Raw genomic sequence first — 20,586 nt, forward strand, 5'->3', positions numbered from 1 at the left:
TAACAACAGACTGATTGAGACAAATAAATGTCCAATGTAGTCTTTTAGATCAAATTGAAGATGTAATATATATTATCGTAAAGGCTAAATGTATTGAATATATTACATATAAGTATAAAGGGCACTTTTTGAACTGTCATGTAAAGGACCGATCATAAGGCGGTGTTGGTGGTGAAAGAGGACTAAATGCAACACAACATTCAATCAAAACATGAATCATCTCCAACACAGGTCTTTGTCTTTATCAGAAACAATTGTTAAGTACAAAAATATTTCCAAAACAAATGACACACCATTACTACTCTTGTGCTTCCTCATACTTCATCAGGAATTCTTTTTAAAAGTGCACAAATTCTAAAAGAAGCCAAAAGATGTTCTGGAACAGGTTTGAATTTAGTAAGTGAAGCAGCTAGAATCCTCTTGTCAGGTGCCTCTTGCTCGCGAAGTCTGAAAAGAGTTGAAGCTGTGTGTGTGTGTTCTCTCTGTGTGTGTTCTCTCTGTGTGTGTGTGTGTGTGTGTGTGTGTGTGTGTGTGTGTGTGTGTGTGTGTGTTCTGTTTGTGTGCGTGTGCGTGTGCGTGCGTGTGTGTGTGTGTGTGTGTGTGTGTGTGTGTGTGTGTGTTCTGTGTGTTCTCAGTTTACTCGTGTCAGCGCCGGGCTGGTTTGGGCATGATGAGGACTTTGACGGGCTTGCTGAACGGAATGGTTCCCTCTACGGCGAGCTCTGGGGGGGGGAAGCCGTCGATGCTGTCGCTCCATCCCAGCCTGGAGGCCGGAGAGGAGGAGAGGGAGCTGGAGGAGGAGAGAGAGGTGGAGGAGGAGCTGTAGGCCAGCAGGAGGCGCACCTCGATCTGAGACGGCTCTGAGGGAGAGGAGGACAAGATGACGTCACACTGAACACGCTGATGAAGAATAGCAATTTCAAACATTATACTCTGGAGAATCACTGTTTTTAACAAAAGTTACTTTATATGTTTTGCTTTTAGCTAGGTGAAAGTAGCATTGCTGCCAGGTTGGAAAGTAACTAAGTACATTTACTCAAGTACTGTACTTAAGTACACTTTTGAGATCTACATTTTTTGTTACTTTTACTCCACTTGAGTAACATTTTATAGGACTTTTACTTATTTTTTACTTAGATGCAATACTAGAGACATGTTCCACCTCTGATTTCTGCTAATGCGCGGAGAGAGTATCCAGCAGTTAGAGGCTTCACACAACATTTAGGACAGCACATTTATAAGCAACATTTGAGTAGGATCAATGGCTGTGCTTTGATGCAGACATATGCCTGATTCATGAGGCAGTCTTAATGTTAACACACCTATTGAAGGTAAGAAACTCTTTAAATGCCAGGTGAACGGAGGCTGAGCTGTGTGTCTGACCTGTCCAGGCGCTGTGGGACAGGTACACCTGAGTGATCAGTCTGTGTCTGTCGGGGCCCGGCTTCCTGAAGTCTCCAGGTTTAGGATGGATCACATGACTCTGGCCGTCTGGATACAGAACCTGCAGACACAAGCAGTTCATCCAACCAGCAGTTATACGTCTGTCATGTGACCAGGAACCACCAATCCCAGGCGGCTCTAAATTTCAGATCCTTTAACCAACAGAGCTGTACACCATTGGTTCTAAATCACTGTTACAAACTCAGAAGCAATGACCCACTGCCATTTCCCCTGATCGCTAAATACTTCTTAGACACCTCCAATATCTAACAGCTTGTTACAGTCTATAAAAGGCAAGATAAGATGGAGCTTTATTGATCCCCAAAGGAAATGCAGGTGTTATAGCAGCAACAGAATAAAGAGAAACACAGAGTACACATGAGAATACACACAGGGATATTAAGAATAAAATAAAGATAAATAGAGCAATAAACATGTATTAACAGTACGAAGAGTAACAACAACATTGAATTGTGTTCAACTCTGATCAGGTGAATGTTCATATATACAGATATATGAGAAAGGTTAAATATATTGTACATTTAAAGGTGCAGGTACCAGAAAGTGCTCGTTAAGATCACTGAAGACCAGATTTTTGAAGATGACAAAAGCCCACAAACTCAAGTGAGAACTATGAACTGACCTGCACTTTCACTGTGTTCTGGGGGTCCTGGACGTGCTCCAGAGTTGCATCGATGTCCAGGGCCACCACCAGGCCGGTGGTGAACTTCAGCGGGTTGTCAGACTCTCCCGTTGGCTCAATGATGGTGGCTGTCGCCCGGTGGATCTGTCGGCCAGCGGGGGGGGGATTTCATTAATAGGAAAAAGCTATTTGCTTATCAAACTTCATGACAGACTGCTCAGTGTACCTGCTCCGGCAGGGGGAGCTGCAGCAGGCCGCTCTGCCTCAGGGTGCTCTGCAGGATCCTCACCAGCTCCACCGGCTTACAGGACGACAGCCGGGGCAGCAGCTCCAACAGCTGATCCACAAAACTGTCCTGCAGGTAGGGCAGCTCTGCCAGAAACAGCCTGATCAACACAGAACACAGGAGAAACAGTAAGAGACAAAGGAGGATCATATTCAAATCTATATTGGCCGGTGAAATCCAGTCAGGAGTAGTGAATTCTTCCACAAAACAAGTTCAACTCTTTATAAAACAGGGTATATGCAGGAATCCTGAAGTCAAATTTAATACCTTTTAAGACCTTTTTTAAGACCCTTTCCATACATTTTAAGACCTCATCGCAACTTTGAGTTCTAACCGGTTACATTGGCAACACACTTTACCTCACATTTACTATATTGATTGTAAGATAGCAAAACTAAACAGAGTGCAGATAGACTACTGAAGCCTCCTTTCCACATGAACTTCAACCTCTCTGTGAAGGTCAGGTTTAATGCAGTATGCTGCTTTGTTGCTTCTGTACTCTGTTCTCTTTCATTCCAGTAAAACTCCTCAGAAAACATTAGAAACCAGTATTTGACCAATAAACAAAACAATTGACAAAACTTTGAACTATGAAATATGTTAAACTTTGGTGAGCTTCAGCGGGGTAATGCCATAGGAGCTCCCTCACAAATACCCAGGGGTTAAATTGGGCTGGGGCTGTCCGGGGCTAAGCCCTGGCACATAGGACGATGCTCTGACGTCATCACCCTCACACATTTGTCATATGTTTACAAAAAAGGATATATATGTTAAGACTTTTCTCGTTCTGAATATAGACTATATTTAGGGTCTATATGTGTTGACTTTACTTTAAAATAGCAGATCTCTGTGACCGTATATAGTTTGGCTTAGACCCCGGCCCCACACGGTAAAACGCATACGCAAGCGCAAAAAAGGCTTCCTTTCAAACGCATTCGATTCATTAACGTGTCCGTTCACACTAGACCGCTGCAAATGCTGGAAACGATGTAGTACTATGTCATGCCTGTAAGTGGCGCTGCTGCCGCCCGAAATACACCAAAAGCAGCGAAGAAGAACCCGGAGCATGGTTGCCATGGTTGCCCTTCTGTTTATTCTCCTCGGTGGACGGCGTGTTCTCCTGCTGTATCTCTCAGGTAGTCCACCAGCAGATGAAAAACACCCACCTCTCCGCCTTTTCCAAGGAACGAGGGGACCGTGCGGCAGTTTCCGTAAAAAAAATGTTCCGCCGGTCAACATGTCCCTTAAAGTTTAAATCTTCCGTACAAAATTAGGAAAGTGCCGGTCAGAGGTCTTCTTTGTTATTTATTGAGCTTTAAAACAAATTGATAACGACTCTGTTCTCTGTATAATAATATAAGAATATTTAATAAACGGTGACTGCCTCTCTTTTCCTCCCCCTCTTCTGACAGCCCAGCAGCAGCAGGAGACGTGGGGAGAGGGAGGCGGGCTCTTTCATCGTTATCAGAAAATGATCATATAGATATAGGGCACACACGGAGCCGTTGGACCCCCAGAGCGTTGCGTATGCCGGTCTTCCCACCTTGGGACCCGTTACCGTAGTCGTTTATTCCCCCCCCCCCCCCCCCCACACACACACACACAGAGCGGAGCAAGGCAACGAAACTTAAAATAATAAGCAGCATTTTACGGCGCGCTATGCATGGGGCCGCCTTGTGGGGTTTCCCGACATGTCGTTTCAGTAAATTAAAGGGTGTTTCATGTTGTCGTTGCTGTGGGACTTCTTAATACCTTGGAAAATGCCATTTAATACTTTTTAATACTTTTTAAAAGCCTTAATTTTCGCTAAATTGATTTATCAACTTTTAATACTTTTTAAGACCCCGCGGACACCCTGTAAAACATAAAGCGGTAGTAGAGAAGCCCATCTAGTCCAAATCTATTTTCAGTAAATTCAACTAATTAATATTGTAGTTTCTCTCTTAAGTAAGACAGTTATCTTAGCCCATTCAGGTTTCAACTAATATGTCAGATCATTCCTCGAGAGGCAGATTGAAAGAGAGGACTGAGGAAGAAATCACATTTCTCAGACACAAAAGTAAGGCAAAGGACCGACAGTGAAGACAGAAGACGGAGCTGTCCTTTCAAGAGACTCGTTTTCAGGTAATTCACACAGACTCACCGACATCTCCTTCTCCAACTCATTACTTCTTTTGAATGAACGCTTCTGTCTGTGTGATATTTGAAAATGTTCATTCCTATCTTGCACTTTAGTTGTGCTATAACTTGACGTGTTTTATTGGATCTTTGGCTTTTCTTTCCTATTTTACTGTGTATATTTACTGGGATATAAGATAATACCGGGACTGTTTAAATTCAAATCTCAAATGTCCTAGTTAAGAGTTTGAAAGACAAACCCAGATATATGAAGATCTTACCTCTGAAATGACTCAATGTCCTGCAGAAACTTCTCACAGCTGCTGATGAGAGGATCCAACCTGAAGAGAAATGATCAAATAAGATTGATATGAATATGCATGTGGTCCACATTAAGTATTACATTGATGTGATGAGTGTGTGTGTGCGTGTGTGTGTGTGTGTGTGTACTGACCCCTGCCTGGAGCGAGCAGTGAGGATGAGCTGCAGAGCTTTGGCCTGCAGGCGGACATGATGGATGGTGGCCACCTGCCTGCTCTCCAGACCGCTGTACAGGAACTCCAGCTTGTAGGTTTCCTCTAAGATCTGAAACACAAACACACATTCAAACACTCAAGCATCTCAGGTGATGTGAGTGAGTGAGTGAGTGAGTGAGTGAGTGAGTGAGTGAGTGAGTGAGTGAGTGAGTGAGTGAGTGAGTGAGTGAGTGAGTGAGTGTGTGTGTGTGTGAGCGTGAGCGTGAGTGTGTGTGCGAGTGTGAGTGCGAGTGTGAGTGTGAAACTTGATTTTGACAGAATAACAACTGGTGACTTCTAGAAAGGTGTGAGTAACATTCTGTTTTTAGACTTCTCTGTTTCAGTGTGTGTACTCTGTATAAATGCTCTGTAGTTGATCTGACTGAAATTGTGATTTTAAATCTCAAAACCGCTACAGTATCTGTCAGGCAGAAACTTGGGACAAGTAATTTGACTGAAACCTTAAAACTGAACTAACTGACTGCTAAGGTTAAACTTTGATTTAAACATTTGTAGAATACTAAGAGCTTTATTGAGTAGGTGTAACTGTATTAAGGGTTAAACTCATAACTTTATAACTTAGGGTTTAATGTAATTGGAAAACCATTGTGACACTGTCACACTGTACGCACGCACGCACGTTATCTCCATCAGAACTACCTTCTGGATCCGCACCAGTCTGGTTTCAAGGCAGGTCACTCCACAGAAACTGCCCTCCTTGCTGTCACTGAGGAACTGCACACGGCTAAAGCAGCCTCCCTCTCCTCTGTCATCATCCTTCTGGACCTGTCTGCTGCATTCAACACGGTGAATCATCAGATCCTCCTTCGCACTCTCCAAGAACTTTCCAAGAACTTTCCCTCCTCAACTCATACCTCAAAGACCGCACCTACAGGGTAACTTGGAGAGGGTCCAAGTCCGACCCTTGTCAATTAACTCTTCTCCTTGTACACAAACTCGCTCGGATTAGTCATTAGCCCGCATGGTTTTTCATACCACGGCTACGCTGACGACACCCAATTAATTCTGTCCTTTCCCCGCTCAGAGACCCAGGTCGTCGCACGCATCTCTGCTTGCCTAGCAGACATCTCTCAGTGGATGTCTGCTCACCACCTCAAGCTCAACCTTGACAAGACTGAACCGCTTTTCCTTCCGGGAAAATTGTGTCCCACTCTTGACCTAACAATCAACATCGGCACCTCTATTGTTTCCCCGACTCAGACTGCAAGGAATCTAGGTGTGACCCTAGATAACAAACTGTCCTTCACTGCAAATATAGCTGCTACAACCCGCTGCTGCAGATACACTCTTTACAACATCAGGATACATCCCAAGCTGACCCAGAAAGCGCCGCGGGTTCTGGTCCAGGCTCTCGTCATCTCACGCCTAGACTACTGCAACTCCCTCCTGGCTGGTCTACCTGCATGTGCCATCCGACCTCTGCAGCTCATCCAGAATGCAGCGGCTCGTCTGGTCTTCAACCTTCCTAAATTCTCCCACACCACGCCGCTCCTCCGCTCCCTTCACTGGCTTCCAGTAACTGCTAGAATCCACTTCAAGACACTGGTACTTGCGTACCATGCTGCGAATGGATCCGGCCCTTCCTACATCCAGGACATGGTTAAACCGTACACCCGCACTGCGAGGGGGACCCAAGTTCCCATGAGCAAAAACACGTGGGTTTGCTATCCTGGCTCCAAAATGGTGGAATGAGCTCCCCATGGACATCAGGACAGCAGAAAGCTTACACATCTTCCGGCGCAGACTGAAAACTCATCTCTTTCGACTCCACTTCGAGCGATAGAACTATTAACACTTATATACTAATAAAGGACTGGCTTATCTAAAGCCAGTTGAGTAGCACTTGAAATGTTTGGCTCTATGAAACCTGATGTACTTATATGATTCTGTTTTCTTCAAGTTTCTATTTTGTTGGTCGAACGCACTTATTGTAAGTCGCTTTGGATAAAAGCGTCAGCTAAATGTAATGTAATGTGTGTGTGTGTCTGTGTCTGTGTCTGTGTGTGTGTGTGTGTGTGTGTGTGTGTGTGTGTGTGTGTGTGTGTGTGTGTGTGCGCGCGCGTGCGTGCGTGCGTGCGTGCGTGCGTGTGTGTGTGTGTTGACCTGTTGAGCTGCAGCGGTGGCTGTGACGTTCTGTTTGAGGCAGAGAGGGACAGCCATGTTCCACAGCTTCTCCTGCAGAGCCTGGTCACATAAAGCACAGACATCAAGGTCCTGAAAGCAGCATCCTGTTTCCCACGGCAACATCACCAAACGGTTCAGAGCCGGGAGAATGCTCGCAGAGAGTAGACAGCATGGACACAATGGCAGATGGACTGGTTGGTAATATGAGCTGTGTATTTCTTTGTCAAAGCTGTTGGCTCATAATGTTGCATTAAATTGATGTTATGACCCCCCAATTTAAAGTAGCATCAGTCTTCACAAATGGAATTATAGTGTAATAGACATAACCACACACACCTTCATGAGCAGCAGCTGGCAGCGTAGGTATGTGGCGCAGAAGTCGGCCGCTCCAACGAGCTCCGTCTGCAGCTCCCCCAGCCGCTGCAGGTCCCTGACATACACAACACAAATTCACCAAACATTTAGCATTTTTCTAAATAAACACATCTTACATGGGACAAAACAAATGCCAAACTTTGTTTAAAGGGCTGTTTTTTTTTCTTGTGGTGGGCAGAATACATACATGGAATTAAATATCAATCACATTTAGTACAATTTACAATTTAAACAACAAGGGGAAATAGCATTAAACACAGGACTTGATTATTGAGAATGTCTTGGAAGGACAACATAAAACGTGAGATAGCTCTGTAGCTGCTCCATAAGGAAATGTTACAAAGTGAAAATGATGGGGAGCAATGGGGAGTGTCCGGGGCCTTGCTCAAGGGCACCACTTGGGACCTCTCCAAATACCAGTCCACACTCCATATTTAGGTCTTTTTGGGGACTTGAACCGGCGACCCTACGACTCACAGTCCAAGCACCTACTGACTGAGCCACTACCGGACCATGTGTGGGTGTGTGTGTGTGTGTGTGTGTGTGTGTGTGTGTGTGTGTGTGTGTGTGTGTGTGTGTGTGTGTGTGTGTGTGTGTGTGTGTGTGTGTGTGTGTGTGTGTGTGTGTGTGTGTGTGTGTGTGTGTGTGTGTGTGTGTGTGTGTGTACCTTATGGTAAAGTTGAGCAGGTCCTGGGCTCCGGGGGCTTCCAGGTTCTGGATGGTGCTGACCCTGTTCAGACTCTGTTGAAGGAAGAGCTGAGCTGACTCCACAGAACCTGAACCACAGCGCGAGTCCACCAAGTCCAGGCCGTTGCCTGGCAACTGAAAGACAGTTACAGGAGAGACGTGAGTGTGTATTTTCTTGTTGACCTGGACAATAGTAATACCATTTGTTTCAGTTCTCACCCGCAGGGGGGGTACTAGGTGAGACAAACTGTCCCTCAGGTAGGCGTAGTGTCTGAAGGTGTGGTCGGAGAACAGCGCGGGCATGGTGGGACACGACTTGGCCGCGTTGAAAACCAACACCAGCACAGCGATGTCTGAGAACAGCTAGAGTTAGGAAAGAAAACAGCTCACAGGTCAGCTTGCTGTTCGAAAGAACAAATGTCAGCAGTTTGAGGAAAAGTGTGTTGTGTTAATGCCACACAACTCATGTCAAGGTTTGTTTTTTTTCTGCATATTTAAATGGAAGTCTTGGTAAAGTCCCATGTGTGTTTGATCACAGTTTATCTTGTTCTATTCTGTTGATAAAACACAGCAGGAGACAGTTAATGTAATAACTCGCTGACACTCTTAGTTTTGTCCATGTGTTTCTTATTATAGTACTGATACATTTCTCTGAGAGTTGAGTGTCGGCAGCAGAGTGTCGATGACACGTTCTCGTCCTCATGCTGGGAGAGCTTCAGGTGTGTGAAGGATACAGGCCGGGTCATCCATGTCTGGCTCGGGGGTGTCAAAGTACGGATGTGTGCTGAGCAGTTCAGGGACCAGCGGCAACACCAGCGTTGGGTGGCGGGAACCCAGGAACTTCAGACACCTGAGGGGAAAAAAAGAAAAGAAAAGAAGAATAGTCAGTCTCAGTCATCAGTTCATAAATTAACATTTTCTATAAGAAAAAAAAATAAGTAACAATCATAGCCTCTCTCTTAAGTACCATTTGTGATGAAAATCTTAAACCAACTGTTCCCAAGACGTTTGAATGTATGACATTGTTTCATAACGTTACATAAGTGCCGTGGTAGCGGTATTTGGGTGCTAATGGTCAACCCTTATTAACATTTATTTTTGCTTTGTGTACAGTTACTTCTCTGCCAGAAAATGCAGCCCTAAACATTCGTGTCACCAATCTGCAGCAAACGGGAATATTTACCAGGGTTTTATAATGTTGACATCAATGTTTATTGTCGTTTCTTTTTTACAATAATAATTTGTATAATATGTCTGAGCTGTCTGCTTTACATGAGTGCCTCTGACCGGTGTCTGGATACTGTGAACCACCGTGTATTACGTTTTGTTACTGGATGTGGATATCGTGTACACCACTGCACTTTGCATGCTGCTGCTAATTGGCCATCTTCGTCTGCACACAGACTTTCCCATTGGTTGGGTTTTATATAGAAATCTTTTCTTGGGCTGGTTCCCTCTTATATTTGCACATATATGTGTGAAAAACAAAGTTTACATGGCTTCATGCTGCCCTCTTAGATAGGTCGCTCTTAAGAAAGAGATTTTAATCTCAATGAGACTTTTACCTGGTTAAACAAAGGATATACAGGACTGTCTCAGAAAATTAGAATATTGTGATAAAGTTCTTTATTTTCTGTAATGCAATTAAAAAAACTAAAATGTCATACATTCTGGATTCATTACAAATCAAATGAAATATTGCAAGCCTTTTATTATTTTAATATTGCTGATTATGGCATACAGCTTAAGAAAACTCAAATATCCTATCTCTAAATATTAGAATATCATGAAAAAGTATACTAGTAGGGTGTTCAACGAATCACTTGAATCGTCTAATTAACTCGAAACACCTGCAAGGGTTTCCTGAGCCTTGAAAAACACTCAGCTTGGTTCAGTAAACTAAATCACAAGTATGGGGAAGACTGCTGATCTGACTGCTGTCCAGAGGACCGTCATTGACACCCTCCATCAGGAGGGTAAGACACAAAAAGAAATTTCTCAAAGAGCAAGCTGTTCACAGAGTGCAGTTTCAAAGCACATCCACAAAAAGTCTGTTGGAAGGGGGAAATGTGGCAGGAAACGCTGCACAACCAAGAGAGATGACCGCAGCCTTAACAGCATTGTGAAGAAGAGTCGCTTCCAGAATTTGGGGGAGCTTCAAAGACAGTGGACTGAAGCTGGAGTCCAGGTATCAAAAGTCACTGTTCACAGACGTGTCCGGGAAATGGGCTACAATAGCCGTATTCCCATGGTCAAGCCACTTCTGAACTCAAGACAACGGAAGAGGCGTCTGACTTGGGCTAAGGAAAAGAAGCACTGGACAGTTGCACAGTGGTCCAAAGTCCTCTTTTCAGACGAAAGCAAGTTTTGTATTTCATTTGGAAGTCAAGGCGCCAGAGTCTGGAGAAAGGCTGGAGAGGAGCAAAATCCAAGTTGCTTGAAATCCAGTGTGAAGTTCCCACAGTCAGCGATGGTTTGGGGAGCCATGTCAGCTGCTGGTGTTGGTCCACTGTGTTTCATCAAGCCCAGAGTAAATGCAGCTGTGTACCAAGAGATTTTAGAGCACTACATGCTTCCGTCTGCTGAAAAGCTCTATGGAGATGAGGAATTCATTTTCCAGCATGATCTGGCACCTGCCCACAGTGCCAAAACCACCAGTAACTGGTGTACTGACCATGGCATTACTGTCCTCGATTGGCCTGCAAATTCCCCTGACCTGAACCCCATAGAGAATATGTGGGGTATTGTGAAGAAGAAGCTGAAAGACACCAGACCCAACAATGCTAATGAGCTAAAGGCCGCTATTGAAGCATCCTGGGCATCCATAACACCTCAGCAATGCCACAGGCTGATTGCCTCCATGCCACGCCGCATTGATGCAGTAATCCGTGCAAAAGGATTCCCAACCAAGTACTGAGTGCATTAATGGACATTTTCAAATGTTTGATTGTGTTTTGCTGTTATAAATCTTTTTTTTTTACTTGGTCTGAGGAACTATTCTAATTTTTTGAGATAGGATTTTTGAGTTTTCTTAAGCTGTATGCCATAATCAGCAATATTAAAATAATAAAAGGCTTGCAATATTTCAGTTGATTTGTAATGAATCCAGAATGTATGACATTTTTGTTTTTTTAAATTGCATTACAGAAAATAAAGAACTTTATCACAATATTCTAATTTTCTGAGACAGTCCTGTATATATGAACTTCAATGTAAACTGAAGTGTAAATGGACAGTTTTAAAATTATACAATGACATAATAAATCTAAATCTATCTAAACCCTCGGCCTGTCCCCTAAGGCCACCAGGGTCCCGCAGGATGCACCTAGGTATAATCCTGAACATGAACATCCATAATGTTTTATTTTCAGAGACCGTTAACAACCATCACTGCTCATAATGATTGCAGAAGACACACACAGACACACACTTACTTCCAGACAGAGTTGCGGTCAGTGGGATACTTGTTGAGGTTCTTGAGCAGCTCCAGCAGAGCCAGCTGAACACACTCTTTGGTGGAGACGTTGGTGTAACAGATTAATTCATGCAGAGCCTCTCTGATGTCACGAGACGAGTCCTGCACATACAGTGACCTCATCAATACGTGACTATATCAGGCATGCATAACAAGTGTTGCTCATAACTCCCCACAAAATACTTGATTAAGAGAAAAACATATTTCAGGGCTGGGCGATGGATTGTCTGACCAGTGTGTGTGTGTGTGTGTGTGTGTGTGTGTGTGTGTGTGTGTGTGTGTGTGTGTGTGTGTGTGTGTGTGTGTGTGTGTGTGTGTGTGTGTGTGTTGTGTTACCTCCAACACAGCTAGTACAGTGTCCAGCTGGTCCTCTCTGAGGGTGATGTGGGTGGAGATCTCTCTCAGCACGTGGATGGACTGCAGCCTCACTTCCTCGATCTCGTCGTTGAACATGTCCACCAGGAAGTCCAGACACTTTTCTGCAAAGCTGGCAGAAGAGCGAGCCAGCTGACTCAACGCTTCCACCGCCGCAATACGCACCTCTGAAGGAATATGAAGATGGAGAAAACACGGTGGAAAAAGCAAAGGGCTTTACATGAACATCTACAAGAGAACAAAACTAATCCTGAGTAGAAGAGAGGAAGGATAGCAAAAAGGAAAGATGGAGAAGATATGATTTGACTTTCTTACACGTTACACTGTTAAATCATGCCAAACATACCATGTGATAAAATGCCTTAAACACCTTAACCAAAAGTCTCTCTTTCAGGGGTACATGACAACATATTTAGAGTTGGAATTCTAAATGATTTAAAGAAAATAACTTAAGCGGATTGAGATAACTCCATCTTGTGTTACTTACTTGACAATAATTCAAAGTAATCATGATTAAATATCAGCATTGGTCATGAGTAGCATCCTGAGTTGGAGCGGGCTGAAAACCTTTTGTTCAGGCTCTGTTTCAGCTCTGATATTCTTTGTTGAGAAACACAGAAATGCTGCGCCATGTTTTACGTACCAAACATCTCGTCTTCCAGGCCGTGGACGAAGGCCCCGCAGGCCCCCGAGGCGATCAGGTTCACAGTGTTTGTGTCCAGTCTCTCCTTGGGGGCGTCGTCGGCCCACTTCCTGCCAGAGGAGAACTCTCCAGAAGTAAAGAGCTCTTTGGCTCGTTCATGGGCCGTACGCTTCCTCTGGACACAGGAAAGAAGAGTGAGGGGAGGTGTGCTAATTAACAATATTAGAAGTCTTTATCCTACTCACAGGCAGATATATTGTAGATTTTTTTTGTATTCTCACCCTTAGATCTGACATCAGCTTCTTATCCAAAGTCTGCTCCAGAAAGTGAGGACTAACTTGCAGCATCGAGCCCTGAGACACAAGACATTTCCCTTTACAGATATGGTACCTTACATAAGTTAAAGCATGGGTCTTCAACATAAGGTCCAAGAATAAATTGCGTTCCTCAGAGTTCCATATTCTTAGATAATATGTATTTGTATTTCTTTTAAACATTTTAATATTTTGAGGGCCACTTGCAACCCATTTTATAACCCTAAGTTTTAAAATGTGACCGTGTACTTAATGTTGTGCTGCGGTAGCTGTGATTCACTTGAAGTGTTAGGAAAACGTTATGAATGTCTGTCTATAATGACCTTTATGTTAAGGGGCGGTTCTGATATGACTTCACTATAATAAAGTGCAACTCTTAATTGGACCCTCTTGACAAACTGCTTTAAAATGAGCCAGACATGCTAGAACGTAAAATCAGTCATTTTTTGTGTCCATTTCTCTCTCAGCAGCTGTGGGCTAGATGTTCTGGAGGTGGAAACAGCTGTGAAGACTCTCTGATCCCTCTCACCAGTGTTTTGGCGGCCTGCACCCGGACCATCCAGGAGCCGTCGCTGACCATGTGACTGATCTTTCCAAACGCATCATCAACAAGTCGGATCTCCTCATTGGATGAAGGGATAGGAACAATGCTGATTGGGAAGAAAACAAACGGTGAACTAGAAGTCAGGCAAGGCCACTATAACGGGTATAGCAAATTAAAAAAGTAAAGACACTTATTTTCGCTACCCTTCAGGGTTCAAGTAGCTAGCTAACTAAATCAAAATACCAGCCATCACCATAACAAAACAGTGGCATCATGGGAAATGTCAGGTAATGGAATATGAAGAATGTCACACAATTGATTTATCTTTCAATAGACGCTCTGAGTTTCTGACTTCTGATTAAAGGGGCACATGCTATGCTAATATTCAGGTTACATTACATTACATTTAGCTGACGCTTTTATCCAAAGCGACTTACAATAGGTTCATACAATTATTTCAAATTTCTACTAGAACATTTGTACACCTTTATACGTGTATCACCCTCTTCCTGAATATCTCTGTGGGGGGGGGGGGGCAGTGTATTGTAGTGAACCTGCATGTGACTTAAGAAGGGAGCAAAATCTAAATGGTTTGTTGAATCTCATTCATGCCATTTTTTTTCTTAAAGGATGAGTATCAGCATCTTCTCACCTTTCTGGGAACAGTTGGCTGAGCACCCAAACTATCTGCACCGCTGCAGAGCGCACCTGCTCATAATCATCTGACAGCAACCTGCAAGCCTACACACACACACACACACACACACACACACACACACACACACACACACACACACACACACACACACACACACACACACACACACACACACACACACACACACACACACACACACACACACACACACACACACACACACACACACACACACACACACACACACACACACACACACACACACACACACACGTGAGGAAGGTGTTCTTTTCGTTATTCTTGCCGGTTTGAGTACATGTGGGGCTGTTACCTGGTCATAAATGATCTCATGAATCTTTATTCCTCTCTCGTGCAGCTGCAGCTGGAGAGCAAACACACAGTGCTTTGTTACTGCTGATTCTATTTGCATTGTGTGTGTTAAGGCTCTGGTGTTGGCAGTGTCCTACCATAGCTTTGAGGGCTGCCGTGCGGACTCTGGGGTCCTGGTCTCCAAAGTAATCACTGATGATACTCTGGACGTCCCTCGCTCCTCCTGGAGCAAACATGTACAATCACACAGCAGGAACATCCTAACACATCACACAAAAACTCACACAGAACAATCATGCCCGACAAATGTGAATTTAACACCATGGTAAATTGGAGGCACTGTTTCAAAAACAGTTAAAGTTTAGGGAGATAAACTTTGCAAAAGCCACCAAGAGTAAACTTGATTTTGAAAATTATCCAACTGAAAAAAAACAGCCTAATATTGCAAACCCAATTCCAATTAAAGTAGCTAGCTGCACCAGCTCCAAACATTAGTGCTTATAACTGATAAGTTAGCAGCTTGTGAAAGACTCCTGTCACGTGCACTGAACAGGCAGAGTGCATGCAGATAGGTGGGCCAGCATATTATTAATGCGGGCCGGGACATTGGTATTGATACATTGGGCTTTGTTTTAGGTGGATATCCTACACTGTGCGGCTGCCCCCCTCCACAGCAGCACATCACTTTGCTTCTGTGCGCTAACTTGTGTCCACTTTTCCAAAAGTAGACCTTGCTGCCTGCAGTTATGTAGACTACCTACACTGCCTATGATAAGTTTGATAAGTAAAACACGACATCACTTTATAACGTCCAACAGTGACAGCCAAGTCGTCTAGATATACTGAGCGACAGCACAAACCTGATGATGTGCCCTGTCCCTCGCTGTCTTTGGTCAGTGAAGTGTCCATCATGCCGAGACATCCAAGGAGCTTTAGACACTTGTTCCTGACCCCGAAATACGTATCAGACAGGTGCTGAGAGGAGGACAGAGAAAAAAAACATAAAGAGTTTTGCTGCCTTCTCCAGAAGGTCCTGTTGAGTCGGTAAGGAAGACTTCATTGTAAGTACTGTAGTAAACTCTGTGTGTATGTGTGTGTGTGTGTGTGTGTGTGTGTGTGTGTGTGTGTGTGTGTGTGTGTGTGTGTGTGTGTGTGTATGTGTCTGTGTGTGTGTGTCTGTGTGTGTGTGTGTGTGTGGGTGTCACCTTGCAAGCCATCTCTATGAGCCTCTGTCTGACTGCAGGACTCTCAGGCAGCTGTGTTCCAATGAGCAGCAGAGTGTCCAGCAGCTGGGCGAGGACCTGATGGGACTCTGCACACAGAGAAACAGATGGAGCACACACGCACCTTATTAACTACTCACAGTTATGTTTTTCAATGGGGAGGCCAAAGATTCCTAATCAAATGTAAGTTATTTTAGATGTTAAAAGATGCTATTCCGCATATTGAGTTTCTTATTCTAAGAGAAGTCATTAAAAACGTAACTCATTTATTCTTTTTTTAAAGTTGTATTATCATCGTTAATTACACATTTTAAAGGGGAAAATATTAGAGCTGTTCTCAAAAATATGAGATTATTCTGTGAAAACACAAAGCCCTGTCCAGTGTATAGAAACAATATCGCCTTTTCTTAACAAATACTGTTTATTCAGTGATGGGCGAAAAAGAGGAAAATCAGAGAATATATTTCAAGCAACTCTTTCCAAAATACACATTTTAATAATGTGTAAATATGGCTTGTTGAAGGGAAGAATTGCATTTGTGTAATTATGTACCAAATCCAAGGTTCGGACAGAGTGTATAAATATCTTACTCTCATTGTTGAGTGTGTTAATGGCATCGTCCACGATGCAGTCAGGGCTGAAGCCCTGTGTTTTGGACAGCAGACCCAGCAGAGAGGCGATCTTCAGCCTCACAGAGTTGTCCGCCTCCTGGGGAGGGACATCAGAATCAGAATTCCTTTATTAGTCCCGCAGCGGGGAAATTTAGCATATAAAAAAACGACATCCAATAAAGAAAGAAATATTTAACTTATTATATACAGAGAAGAAAACCAGACATTAGCAATACGATCTAAATGAAGACAAATAAGTACACAACCATGGCTAAAAAAAGCAGCAATTAAATAAAAAAGAAGTGACACAAGTAACTAAGATATCAGCAGCATCAGGTGTTTTCTTTATACAACTTAGCTTAGACTTATTGAGAATTTAACAGTCAGAACTTGTTAACTGTGCTACTTTATTACCCATTTGCAGAGATTTTATTTACAAAGCTCTCCATAAAGTAATGCATTATTCAAACATGCCCCTGGTTATCAGCCCAGTTCTTTACCTTGTAGTAGTGCTCCAACAGGATCCGGACCACACCCTCCACGCTCTCAACCTCCACAGGCTTGCGTGCAAACTGCAGCAGGGACTGCAGGGCGTCGGTGGAGTTGGTGGCCTTACACAGGTCGATGTGCAGCGCTGCAGACTTACTGGGTTTGGACAGACGCAGCTTCTTCGCCGGCGCCTCTTCATGGGGAATCTGTTAACATCAAACAACACAAATATATCTAACCCTAATGTCTACAAAAGCATGGGGATATTGTTTTACCTCATGGTGTGGGATCTCTTTCTTTTTCAGACAAAACCTTCAAGCTGATCTAATTGTTCAGAATTATTCCGTCATATATGTGAACATTTAACAAACATGGAGGTTTGATCCCCAACAGTGACTTTATTTATTTTCGTAGACTGTATTGAGTGCAACCCACACTGAATTGTGGCTTTATTCTTTATTGATTGTAGAGAGGATGATGACAACACATTCACAGGTTCAAATCACAGGGAGCTCTTTAAAGTCAAAACTGAAACCACTGAAACCATTCCAACCAAAGAAAATATTTCTTCAGCATTAAACTGTTGCTATCTTAACATTATCATGCCAAATAAACTGTAAAGTATCAAGCTGAAAAACGATATAATACTTCAGTGATACATAGAAGCTGAATAACCTAAAAGCAGTAAGTGCAAAGAGTGAAACTGGTGAATACTCTACTTCTGTATTTTAGAACAAACTCGAGGTAGTAAAATAATTCCATTTTATGCAATTTTGTTCTTCTTTTCCGGTACATCTCAGAGGGGTGTGTTGTACTGTTTATAACATCATGTTTATCTGACACTTTAGTTACCTTGCAGATTAGAATCGTTCATACCCTTACTGTCTATTTAAAAACGTGCATCTCCGAATGTACTGATTATGAAATAGTCCAACCATTAACATATACACCAGTTAAATACAACATGTAGATTAATGCAGGACTATCATTAATTGTAAGCCATAATTTATAGAATAGCGAATATTTTTACTGCATCACTACTCTTACTTGTGATGCTTAAAAACATTTTTGCTAACAGCTGCTATCGTAACTCAGTAGAGTACAGGTTGATATAGTTATACCAACGTTACCCGACTAACTGTCTCATCAAACAACCATGTATAATTCGTGTATAAATAATATTTATTTTGTACAAACATTACACAGATGACCTGCGTTGTTGTGTTAGCGGCTGTTAGCATTTAGCATTAGCTAACAGGCTAACTGGCTCTCAGGAAGCTGTCTCTGGGATAAGAGACTACAGAGGGGGGGGGGGGGGGGGGGTTGTTGTGCTCACCTGTACGACATGGGAAAACTCCTCATAAACTCGCTTCTTCAGGTGTGCTGCCATGTTCGGCGAAATATTGTTCGCTAAGCTATGCTTCAGCTGGCTACATACATTTGTCCCTTTTCACTTTCCGTAGCTACGGTCAAAAGGTAGAACCAAAACGCGGTTTTTTCTTTTTTTAAATGTAGGCTAACCCAGCGCTGGGCTAAACTATTACTTTTTTCCTTGTAGTTGATGTTGAAATGGATCCTAGTTTGTTTGGATACTCGTTTAAGAAAAACACAGACTTGTTAAAAAAAAACATCATGGAATCCTGATGTTATCATCACCGTGGATGGATGTGATGTGTCAGTCGCGAACGAGTGAACGACGGAGGCCGGCTCGCGCCCGCGAACGAGCCGGTTTTGTGTGTGTTTTGTTGTTGTTAAGTGAATACAAGACATAATCATATGATGATCTCCGGCCTACAGCTGTCTCGAGCATGCATGCATGCATGCATGCAGTGACATGTAATATCCAAGGATTAGAGACTTTTGGATGCTGCTGTTTTGCACATTGGCATTCCAATACATTTATTTGTGTTGGAGCTATATATCTCTTTATATTATTTACTAGTTTAACATTTATTTTCTTGCTGTTTTATAGTGTTTATTGTAAATGTATTCTTAGTTAGTCTCATAAGTTAAAGTCGTTTCTATGCTTTTATTTTGAAGGCATGTTTTGGGCACTGGGTGATTAGAGCACCTGGTGTAATTGTATATATTGGAGACAGGTGGAAGTGGAAGCCAGAGCACTAGTAGGCAAACGGTTTTTTTACCAGGGTGTTTCGAGCCACAGGAAAGGAAAGCCATAGGAAAGGTTTAAGGAACAAACCATAGGAAACCTGTTCATTGTCAATGATATTGGATCATAATAAATGTACAACGGAGAATCTTGTCTGGACCTGGATCATTGCCCTGCGTAAGATCTGCTAACTAGTGCCTCAGCGGCTGTATTATTTTAAGTTAATTGTCTGTTTTATTTCTATATGATTTTGGCCGCTACAAAGTAAAAAACCATGCCATCAAAGCGGACTTGTTTTTTGAAGTTCTTTTTTGTGGATTTTTGGATTGCCTGCGCTTGAAGTGGAGTATTGGATTTCACTTTAAAAGACACACCGGGCCCTGGACGGACTTCAACAACGGCACAGGAACATGGGCGGTATTTGAACATTTTCTCCAGTGGCTGTATAGGAAAACGGCCTCACTATTGGAGTGCTGGAGTCATTGTTTCGCCGCATATAAATGAACAGTGGAACAAGTTTAAAGAATAGTCGGACCGTGGGAACAGGTGCACACAGTGATTACGCACTCTGACGCGCAGGCATGCGCATGCAACAGCGTTTTCTCCTGTGGATAATAACATATTTGGATATTTAAATAACGCCAATCATAGAAATTATGCAAGACGCCACATCACAGGACAGAAGTGGATCTTCTGACGAGGTAAATCCTAAGGACATTGCACCACACATGTTAGGTTTAAAGAACAATGATTCCAGACCACAGAAATCGTTCAGATTATCATACCGCTCATCTGCAATAATCAAAGTTGAAGCACATTTAGCAGTCCTTAAAGAAAGCATGGCTGCATTGAAGAGGAAGCATGCATTGGAAGCCCAAGAGGAGGAGCTTAGAAAAGAAAAGACAAAACTTGCTTTTGAACTAAAACTGTCTGCACTCAATGCCAAAATTGACATAGTGAAAATCCACTCGAGGCGTGGATCGAAAGGATCTGTGGAAAATGGTAAACAGGAATCTGAAAAGATAAAGTTTCCTTCTGCCCCAAACAAGAACTGTTTTTCTCTCCAACACAACCATCACTCACAGGATACATGTTCAAGCTTCAATATGAAAATAGAAAATGAGGAAACAAATTCCATAAAGGTGGATGGATCTAGTTTTGTTTGCCCAGCTGGTCACATAATCAAAGACTATTGGAGATTTTTGAAGTGCAGTGTGTGTGTCACCAGAAGCAACTGTCAGCCCTTCACATTGAAGATGAGGAGACAGATACATCCTTAATTAAAGCACAACTTTCACCTGGACAGTCAGAGACAAGTGTTCATACTGGGGCCAGTGGACCTGGAGAGGACAATGGATTCAGCTCTGGCTGCCCTGTTACCTCTCAGCTTGCATTGGAACAACAAGAAAATATGTCCATCAAACATCAGACCCATCAGGATTTACAAGAAAAACATCAACAGTGCAATGTGAAAAGCACACAGAGTGAGGAGCAGGAAATAGATCACAAAGAAGAGACCAGCTCCAAAACATCACAGCCTCACCAAAGTCATAAACCTCAGACTGAAACACAGGATGAAGAAATTGAATCCGACCTCCAGAT

The 20,586-nt window shown here is 43.0% G+C and overlaps 1 protein-coding gene across 1 annotated transcript; it reads right to left on the bottom strand.

Moving 5' to 3' along the window:
- Positions 1-216: 216 nt before the first annotated feature.
- On the bottom strand, positions 217-18,560 carry ints4 (integrator complex subunit 4). Its single transcript, XM_079677257.1, has 24 exons — positions 18,211-18,560; positions 16,886-17,080; positions 16,365-16,482; positions 15,757-15,863; positions 15,412-15,526; positions 14,689-14,774; positions 14,553-14,603; positions 14,216-14,304; positions 13,549-13,669; positions 12,987-13,058; positions 12,706-12,880; positions 12,024-12,229; positions 11,647-11,789; positions 8,947-9,062; positions 8,432-8,565; positions 8,193-8,347; positions 7,487-7,580; positions 7,130-7,210; positions 4,945-5,075; positions 4,772-4,831; positions 2,313-2,472; positions 2,087-2,230; positions 1,384-1,504; positions 217-860 (listed from the first exon to the last, which is right to left on the bottom strand). The coding sequence occupies exons 1-24, from the start codon at positions 18,262-18,264 to the stop codon at positions 646-648; spliced, it is 2,943 nt and encodes a 980-aa protein (XP_079533383.1). The 5' UTR covers positions 18,265-18,560; the 3' UTR covers positions 217-645.
- Positions 18,561-20,586: the final 2,026 nt, after the last annotated feature.

Source organism: Notothenia rossii, assembly GCF_949606895.1.
Source record: "Notothenia rossii genome assembly, chromosome: 4".
Lineage (NCBI taxonomy): Eukaryota > Metazoa > Chordata > Actinopteri > Perciformes > Nototheniidae > Notothenia > Notothenia rossii.